Source organism: Oncorhynchus kisutch, linkage group LG19, assembly GCF_002021735.2.
Source record: "Oncorhynchus kisutch isolate 150728-3 linkage group LG19, Okis_V2, whole genome shotgun sequence".
In the NCBI taxonomy this organism is placed as follows: Eukaryota; Metazoa; Chordata; class Actinopteri; order Salmoniformes; family Salmonidae; genus Oncorhynchus; species Oncorhynchus kisutch.
In genome coordinates, this window is record NC_034192.2 from 48,390,812 (window position 1) to 48,400,782 (window position 9,971).

The 9,971-nt window shown below is 40.5% G+C and overlaps 1 protein-coding gene across 2 annotated transcripts in view; it reads right to left on the minus strand.

Moving 5' to 3' along the window:
• Positions 1 to 1,173: 1,173 nt before the first annotated feature.
• gsr (glutathione reductase) overlaps positions 1,174 to 9,971 on the minus strand; it is a 9,744-nt gene continuing 946 nt past the window's right edge. Inside the window, exons 2-14 of one of the 2 annotated variants that reach the window (XM_020452987.2) lie at positions 9,532 to 9,691; positions 8,508 to 8,534; positions 8,207 to 8,295; positions 7,075 to 7,144; positions 6,759 to 6,906; positions 5,528 to 5,582; positions 5,298 to 5,397; positions 5,078 to 5,164; positions 4,540 to 4,707; positions 4,115 to 4,226; positions 3,722 to 3,853; positions 2,836 to 2,969; positions 1,174 to 1,835 (exon numbers count right to left, since the gene is read on the minus strand). In XM_020452987.2, the coding sequence (XP_020308576.1) occupies positions 1,686 to 1,835; positions 2,836 to 2,969; positions 3,722 to 3,853; positions 4,115 to 4,226; positions 4,540 to 4,707; positions 5,078 to 5,164; positions 5,298 to 5,397; positions 5,528 to 5,582; positions 6,759 to 6,906; positions 7,075 to 7,144; positions 8,207 to 8,295; positions 8,508 to 8,534; positions 9,532 to 9,691 (1,432 nt within the window). In that variant the 3' untranslated portion in view covers positions 1,174 to 1,685. Of the gene's footprint in view, positions 1,836 to 2,835; positions 2,970 to 3,721; positions 3,854 to 4,114; positions 4,227 to 4,539; positions 4,708 to 5,077; positions 5,165 to 5,297; positions 5,398 to 5,527; positions 5,583 to 6,758; positions 6,907 to 7,074; positions 7,145 to 8,206; positions 8,296 to 8,507; positions 8,535 to 9,531; positions 9,801 to 9,971 lie in introns of those variants that run through there. The other variant, XM_020452986.1, reaches the window with a different exon arrangement.

Consider the following 9,971-nt stretch of genomic DNA (forward strand, 5'->3'; position numbering starts at 1 on the left):
TATGACACACAAGCTAGATCTACTGTCTCTATTATATTATGACAGACCAGTTAGATCTACTGCCTCTTATATATTATGACAGACCAGCTAGAAATACTGTCTCTATTAAATTCTGACAGACCAGCTAGATCTACTGTCTCTATTATATTATGACAGACGAGCTAGAACTACTGTCTCTATTAAATTCTGACAGACCAGCTAGATCTACTGTCTCTATATTATATTATGACAGACCAGCTAGTTCTACTGTCTCTATTCAATTATTTTAGACCAGCTATAACTGTCTTAATTCAATTATGGCAGACCAGCCAGGTCTACTGTCTCTATTTTATTATGACAGACCAGCTAGATCTACTGCCTCTTTTATATTATAAGAGAGCAGCTAGATCTACTGTCTCAATTATATTATGACAGACCAGCTAGATCTGACTCTTTAATATTATGACTGACCAGCTAGATCACCACCTCTTTTATATTATGACAGACCAGCTAGAACTACTGTCTCTATTAAATAATGACAGACCAGCTACATCTACTTTCTCTACTAATTTATGACAGACCAGCTAGATCTACTGTCTCAATTATATTATGAAAGACCAGCTAGAATTACTGTCTCAATTATATTATGACAGACCAGCTAGATTTACTGTCTCTACTATATTATGACAGACCAGCTACATCTACAGTCTCTAATATATTATGATAGACATGCCAGATCTACTCAGACTCAATCTCACAGGCACAAACATGAATCAAAACCCGTTACCACGGTAACCTCCGCACTTAAAAGGGGCAGGTGAACATTTGTCTCCTAATAATTTGGTTAAAAATAAATTCAATAATATACCAAATTACTTATTAGTAATACATTTGTTTTAGAAACATTACAAAAATGCTCATCCGTATTTGTGTTTTGTTGGGTGCAATCCTAGCAGGAAACAAATATCTTCTATGGTAATTTTTTTTAAACTAATCTACCTGCCACAGTGGCTGGTGGACCAAAGAGTACATTTTAGGCCCTGCATCTACCATAAAGGCATACATTGGTTAAAGATAGTTAATTCAACATGGAAAGCGTACCAAATTCCAAAATAAATTGCAAGCAAAAACTAGTGCTAAAAATTGGCATTAAAAAGCTGTCAAAGAAGTCGAAAATAAAACATGATACAATACTTAAGAAAAAACTGCAGGTTTATTCAATGTGTATTACAATACAGTAGTAGTGAAATTGCGACCTAGTAGTGGTGGTAATTGGGGGCAGTGTTTGCAGTGTTCTAAAACAATGACTGACAATCAGGGTTTCACATACACTAGGAGAGTTATCCTTACTCCCAACGCAATGACTTGACAACAATGCCTGTAGAAGATCCCCCACTTCCATTTCACAGTCATGAGAAAAATCTTGCATGTTTAATAAATTGATAAGCAATGCTTAAACACCAACAGTACAGATGAAGAAAGCAGTAACTTCATTGTCTTGATCCATCTAGGCATTTTCAAAAATATTCATACGAGGTGCACAAAAGAGGTTACTTAAATGAAAGAAAATGGAAGTAGAGAGCTGTTATTGAACATTGCGTTGTCAAGCCCTTGCAAAAGAAGACAGTTGAGCCACTTGTTTCCTGGTATAGTGATTCTCGCTGGTGCTGTATAGGAAATTAAGGATCGTCTAGATGTTTGCATTGTTAACGCATCGTAACAAACTCCTCGGACGATGTGGGGTGAATGGCAATAGTCTTGTCAAAGTCTGCTTTAGTTGCACCCATCTTGATGGCTACTGCGAAGCCTTGCAACATCTCATCACAGCCAATGCCCTGCATATGAAGGCCCACCACCTTGGGGGGGGGGGGGGGAAGATAGGTAATTTCTGTTAGATTGAGGCAGGCTAAACATGCTGGCATGAATGGTTTGCTCAATGAGCTCAATATTGAGGGGTCTAGGGTAGTGTTCTTCAATCCCGGGTTGTGTTCATTAGGGCATGCAATGTAGAATTCAAAATGTATCGCAACGGAAAAATAAAATTATAGTTTCCTATTGGATCGAGTCCCATAGGGCGGCACACAACTGGCCCAGCATCATTCGGGTTTGGACGGTGTAGGCCATCATTGCAATTAAGAATTTGTTCTTAACTGACTTGCCTAGTGAAATAAAGGTAAAATAAATACAAAAATTTACAAAAATTGACAATTTTACAAAAAAGTCCCTCCCCGGTTCAGTCTGTTCCGTTTGGTGCCAAATGAACAAAGATTTATTCAAACCCATCTATGAACACACCTACTTCATCAAATCTAGGGCTTCATTAGTTGATCAAGGGCCAGATTCAAATCAGATCCGCTTTAGGCAAAAAACGCACAGCTGATGTTTTGACGGTTTTGGAGGTGGAACTGCGTAAGAGCTGTCAAATCCACAATGGTTCCCGGCTTTTCACCTAAAGCGGACATTGCAATTGTCTGCACAGAGTCCCATTGAGAGAAATAACATGCAGCCTCGTTTACAAGTTCGAACATTGGATTATTTTAATGAAGACACATTTCAGTTGAATGCATTCAGTTGTACAACTGACTAGGAAGACACATTTCATTTGAGGGAAAGGGGGATACCTAGTCAACTGAAATGTGTCTTCCGCATTCAACCCAATCAGAGAGGTGCCATAATCAACATCCACGTCTTCGGCGCCCGAGGAACAGAAAGTTAGCTGCCTTGCTCAGGGGCAGAACAGATTTTTACCTTGTCAGCTCAGGATTCGATCCAGCAACCCTTCGGTTACTGGCCCAACGCTCTAACCACTAGGCTACCTGCCGTGGTCTCCAGGACCAGGTTTAAGGGGCCTCTCACCTTCTCCTCCTTGCCCACACACACCAGCTTCATGATACACTGAGTCTTCCTGGTGGTGATGGCGTGATACATGGGAGTGAAGGAGGTCTTGTAAGACTTCACATTCTCCTTCCCCCTGTTTTTAATCGCCTCCTCTGTAACACAAGGAGACCAAATGTAAGACCATCAGCTTCTCTACTAATGAAAAACACAAACACAAGGCTGCGTTCCAATTGGCACCCTATTCCCTAAAAAGTTTGCTACTTTTGACAAGGGCCCGGTTTTCCAAAAGCATCTTAAGGCTACGTTCATAATATGAACTTTCGTAGGAGCATCGTTAACTCTCCAAGCTCTTTCCCCAAAACTATCATTAAAGTTGCACTTGAACACGCTGGTTATTTATTTAATTTTTGCCTCAATATAGTTTATGATGTGTAACATGTGCGCAATGATGTCTTGATATAGTGCATTATTTTAGGGTAAGCATTAGAATAATATTTGCAGCCATAGGCGATAACATCTTTCTCTGAGCTGATCCGTCATCAGTATTGTGGAATAATTCTAATGTTAAGGTAAGATTCCAATGGAGAAAGCCGATCCGAGAGCAGCGCTGCCTTTCTTTCAATCCTATCAGTATCCACACTATGCCTCAACGATGCACTTAGCAAACATTCTCTTTGCATGGTTTTGGGGAAATGCATGTTACAATGCCGTCCGTTGCAGGAAAGATGCATTGTTAAAACACTTGTAAGCCTAAATTCCATTGCTATTGGGAAACCGGGCCCAGGCTGGTTATTTATCCAACAGACTGACAGAGAAACACTCCAACTCATCCCACTTCAGCGGAGAACATTTACAATAAGGGGAACCATCCACCTGAGGACTTCTTTGCTAAGAGCGCACTCACCTTCCGTGAGGCCCACCGTGCCGATGGGTGGGTGACTGAAAACTACCGTGGGAATGTTGGAGAAGTCAACCTTGGCATCCTCCTTGCCGTCAAACAGTCTGTGTGCCAGCTTTCTGCCCGCTGCAATGGCGACTGCCCACACCCAACAGAAAAAATGTCCCACTTGAGATTTGCAATGCAAAAATGTGTCTGAACTATCAACGGTACACTGTGAGATTATATCTATAGTTATCTTCTTCCTTATCCATTACAGACAATCTATTCACATTCAACATGATTCTTAGGTGAATTGCAAGCTGTATACAGTTGAAGTTATGTCTGTAACTAGACACAAGTATGGTTCAAAATGGCCACTTTTGTCTGCCATACCCCTGATGTGTATTAACAGCCTACCAGGAGTAAGGAGGGCCTTCCCGCACACATCTCCTACAGCATAGATCCCTTGGCGAGTGGTGTTCTGGAACTCATCTACAACGATGAAGCCTCTCTCATCAATATCCACACCCTGTCGAATAAGACATCCAACCTTCAGTAAGCCACCACATCCCATACAGGGTTTGTACTTTATATTGAAATCTTTGGGACTATTATTCACAACACTCATACACGTAGCTCTAGCTGCTTTAAAAACATTACATTTATCTTTTTGCAACATCTGAGAAAACAGTGAGCAATGCAGACAATGGAATTGCAGTGTACAGCATTCCAAACTCGTTTCTGAATCCCTTGCCACGTACTGAAACTATAAAAAGGTTTTAGCAACATCTCCACATTTTTTTCTAGAGACCTTTGTAAACAGTCTGAGGAGTGATCCTCACCATCTGGCTGAGGTTGAGGCCTGCGGTGTTGGGCTCTCGGCCGATGGCCCATAGCAGACAGTCTACCTCCTGGATGGTGCCGATTTTCTCCTCCTCCTTCTTCTCTGGGTCTTTGGTGACCAGTGTGACCTCCAACAGGCCATTGCCTGTCTTACTCACCAACTTCACCTGACAGCAGACACAGGTTATAGCAGACTATCAGCCTGTTTCAGGGGATCAATTTGAGCAAGGCAAGGTGCAGAATCACTTGATCCTGAGGATCACATAATGAGTAGTTATTTGGGATGTAAGGTAGCTAGTAATTCTGCGTAGTCTGCCTATAACCTAGTTGATCTCACCGAAACAATAATGACCACTTTGGGATAACAGTGGAAGGACAATGTGCATGTTATACATACATTCATTGACAAAATGTTGGATGCATTATAATCATAGAAATGTTAATGGTCAAAATGGTTGGATGCATTATAATCATAATGTTACTCAAAACAAGAAAAATAGTGGTTATAGACTATCATCATTAAAAAAATGCTTTTACCTGAGTATTTTTCCACAACTCTATGCCAGAGTTCTGCAATTCTTTGGTGCAATTTGAGCTTATCAAGGTGTCGAAGTTTCTCAACACCTGTAGGGGAAAGGTAAAAAGGATTAGACAGGCCCTCTTGTGGCCACCTCCTGTACATGCCACACCTCTAAAAACTGTTACTCGTGTTTGTGGGATGATATATGGGCCAATGTCTGCCTGGATTGGTTCTTACCCCTGTCTGACGACATATGATGGATGTTTTGGACCCCAGTGTGGAAAGGATGCCAGCCATTTCCACAGCAATATATCCAGCTCCCACTATGACGCTGCGCCTGTTGGGAGGAAACATTTAAAAGGATGAAACACAAACGTACACTGCACACAACACAATCTGTCAAACAGCCAAGCCAAGATATCAATATATCGGATGGAAATTATTGTCTTTAACAACATTAAACTTACTTAGGAAGGCTTTCAAGTTCAAAAAAGCCATCACTGGTGATGCCAAGACTTGCCCCTGGAATTATATGAAAAGTTAAAGCTAGAATCCTTAAAGGATCTCTCCACCCATTTCACTAAAAAACTAAGGGTTGGGCCTGGAGAAATGTACGCACTTTCAAATCATAGACAGAACTGTTTGCAAGGGCTGACCGTCCTTAGTGTCATAACTATCATTTTAACCATGTTTTGAGGCTATACAGTGTGTGTTGACATTTACTTTGTTTATAAACATTGTAGTAAAACAAGTTTATATTTTGAGTTCTGACCGGTACGACAGTTAAACTAAGCTCATGAGGCATTTATAAGTTATATTCTTGGAGAATGAATGGGTATATATCATTAATTTCTAAGTCGAAAAATGGATGCAGCAAATAATGATTCTAGCTTTAACCAAGCTTAATTATTTCATTTTATATCTGAAAAGCACGATTTCTTCATGATAAATAAAAATTCTGTGAAAATAATTTGATAAAATAAAAAGAATGATTCATGTTTACAATTTGAACAGCAACAATGAGCATATAGCAAACGTTTAGGTATAGCAATTTTACATAGTAGGCTGCAATACCTTAATTGAAAGATCAGTTATACTTTAAAGCTACAATATGTAACTTCTTGGGGGACCTGACCAAATTCACATAGAAATCTAAGTTATAGATATGTAATTCTCATTGAAAGCAAGTCTACAAAGCGGTAGATCTTTTCAGTGCTTCCCATTCTTAAGTTTCATTTTAGCGTCTTTTACCAGCTTCAAACAGCTGAAAATACAATATTTAGGGTTATGGAAAATTATTTCACAGTGGTTTAGATGGTAAAAGGATTCTCTACACTACGCTTGCTTGTTTTGTCACAAACTGAAATTTGGAGAACTATTCACATTTTTTAGCAATCAGGAAATGGCAGAGATTTCTGCATAGTGCATCTTTAAACTAAACATAACTTTTCAAACTTAACAAAGACTTCATTAACCCTTTCTGAAGCTTAAACAGACACAAATTACATGCTAGATAAAGAATGGCAAAAGGGTTGTTGCTTTTCACAAATAACTTTATTAGGTTGTTGTTCATTTAAATATGCACCCTAGGTCATACCGCAATGTTGAGGGAGCAAGCACACAAGGAATTTCGCTGCACCTTTTATACCTGCTGTAAACTGTGTACGTGACAAATACAATTTAATTGTGTAGTCTTACCTGGCACATCACTGTCACTCAAGACAGAAGGGAACCCTCCTGTGGCAATGAGGATATGAGGCGCGGTGTACTTCTTCCCATTCACCTCAACAGTGGGGTCAGGGCCGTCAATGAACCTGGCGTGACCCTGAATCGTTTCAATTTTAGCCTATGGGAGGCGACCAGTTACCATTCCGTTCCAGGTGCAAATATGTGAACAAAAACACAATTGTCATAAATATAGGCTATTATGGTGCATGTCTATGTAAAACCTGTTTTATGGATGATGAGGGAAAGCAAAATATACACTCCAGTCAGTGAACTGGTTTAAGCTTACCTTGTCAAGATTGTTGCGATAGATGTTATTAAGCCGACTAACATATGCATCTCTTTTGGCCTTAATAGTTCTGCACACAAAAGAAAAAAGGACTGATTACAGAACTGGAGACATTTTCCTCTTAATTTGGGCTCCCGAGTGGCGCAGCGATTATTATCAATTACCCCAGTCAAAACTGATATTAATGGATGACATTAATTTCACCAATCATTAATGATGTGTTCCCGAGTGGCGCAGCGGTCTAAGGCACTGCATCTCAGTGCTAGAGGTGTCACTACAGAACCTGGTTCGATTCCAGGCTGTATCACAACCGGGCGTGATTGGGAGTCCCATAGGGACAATTGGCCCAGCGTCGTCCGGGTTAGGGTTTGGCCGTCATTGTAAATAAGAATTTGTTCTTAACGGACTTGACTAGTTAAATAAAAATATATAATTCATTAATTCATTTTATAAACACAAATTTCTAAATATGTTCCAATGTTGCACATAATGTCAAAATGTGAAGTTGGTGCGCTCACAGAAAAGCTTGATGGCATAATAATAATTTAAAAACAACATGTTATGTTGCACATGACAAATTAAATGATATCAGTTTTAACTGGTTGTGGCCACTTCCTTAGTCTACCCTATCACTCCCAGTCACCTGGGTAACACAATCTGTGTGGAGTTAGTTGCCAAATAGATTAACGCAAAGGAAAGCTAAGGTTGGGCAATAGACTGCTATGTAAACTGAGAACGGGATGGGGAACAAAAGGAGCATGACTTGCAGATAGTTCAAATAATAACATCTTAACAAAGCCTCTGACTGTTATCTTACAGGTCAGTTCATGAAAAATCTGCAATGTCTTATCATGAATTTGCCATTTCACATCAATAGAAATGTGTAGTAACCTTTCACACGCACACCTATGAACACACACAAACACCCCCACATGAAAGAATGAGGAACCAAAGAAAAGGCTTGCCTTGTGCAAGAATATCACATTAACACGTCAATGCGAAGAAAAAAAACTAGAAATGGTGTGTGAGGGCTCCAACTAAGTTGACAGGATGCAGTAATTTAAGGTGTGAGAGGACAGGCTGATGTCAGAACAAGTCCATCAACTGTGGCGACCTCAAGTCAGATACTTACTCCCAGCTGAAGTGAACGTGTCCGCCATCAAAACCATAGTCAGAGTGATCGTGGAGATATTCTGCATGTACTGCAGCATTCCACATAACCTGAGACCAAAAACAAACACTTAATTGCGGGATCACATTCTTCTGGCCCTTTCTATTACTGTACCCTACAAAGACCTATAAATAGTGTGTGTGTTTAATAAATGTGTATTCAATATTCCACACACACAGCACAAAACTTACTCTACTAACAGTGCCTAGGCTACTTACACATGCCCCCCCCCCTTACCAGGAGGCTGACTATAAAACAATACCTTCTTAGGGACACAGCCGACATTGACCTAAAGAAGAAAAGGAGAAAAAAGGCGACAAACATGAGCATGACTAAAAAACAAGCGAACACAGGAAGTGTCAAGTCCTTCAAGGAATGAGTTAACTGCATTGCATCATTAAATATCTAGTAATTGAAATATAATAGCAATGTATGAAAAGGAACCATCCATGCTCCTACCCAAGAAACATGAGTGTGTGTGATTGATGTTGAGACACAAAGCAATGGGGAGCCGAATAATCGTCTTGCATTTTACAAGAATACTGGCCACAGCTCTGAAATGACATTGCACCAACTCAGATTGTTGAAATTCTGGTATGTTGTGTGGGAGAGCAATACTTTTGACCAGGGATGGGCAACTGGCAGTTTTTTGTCTCCGCCCCACGGCAAAATGAGTAGAATAGTATGAAATGTGTTTAAAATTGCGAAATATTATCTCCGCCCCATGGTAAAACGTGTAGAATTGCAGGAAATGAACTTGAAATGAAAGGTTTCTCTTTGCTGTCACAGAGGAGCTGCTAAAATGTTTTCCTTGTGGCCCCCACCGTCATCAAAGTTGACCCATCCCTGCATTATACACGTTAGCTCAAAAGATTGTACAATTCATTACAGCTATATAAGGTAGACCAGGCTTTGCGGATGTCAGACATGGTAACTTTAATAGCTTATCTTCCATAGACTGAAATGTGGAGAAGGGGGTGATGAACACCTGTGGCCATAACTCTAGTACTGTTAAACAAAATTATTATGTACCAGTAGAATGCTCGTGCGCTGGATTGGTGCCCATTGCTTTTAACTCTAACAAACCACAACATTGTGCACAAAAACATCCCACAAAAAGAGTATGGTCTCGAGGCTTCGCAATGAATCCGTTAACTACACGTGACAACTTTACAGAATATCAGAGGCTGAACAGTGGAAATTAGGCCTATGCGATGTCATTTCAGAGTTGCTTTTTGAACTATTTATAAGTACAGTGGCTATAACCAGGATAACTTTTTACTCACACAGGTACCTCCGAGTTTGTGACTCTCGACCACCGCGGCAGTGGCCCCGAGCTCCGCTGCCCTGCGTGCACCGGCTAGACCCCCAGATCCACCTCCAATCACTAGAAAATCGAACCGGGTTGTTGCATCTGAGGCCATACTCCGACGGATAAGTTTGTGTCTGTAGGAGGGTGGAAGCAATCGCCGGAGTGAGAAAAGAAGAACTTGCATCCGGGCAAACGGTATTATTATTGCCATAACCAGGAAGCCCGCACACCACCGGACGCAGTTGTTTGGGCGAATGGGAGGGTCAATCCCCGAAGTGAAAGCTAGTGCTTAGTCATTGTGAATTGCAACAATGGTCTGTAAATCCCAGAAACTATTTTAACATAGTCATGGTGATGTGCAGTCTATTAGCCTACAATGATAGGCTAATCTTACAATATGTGATATGAGGAGCA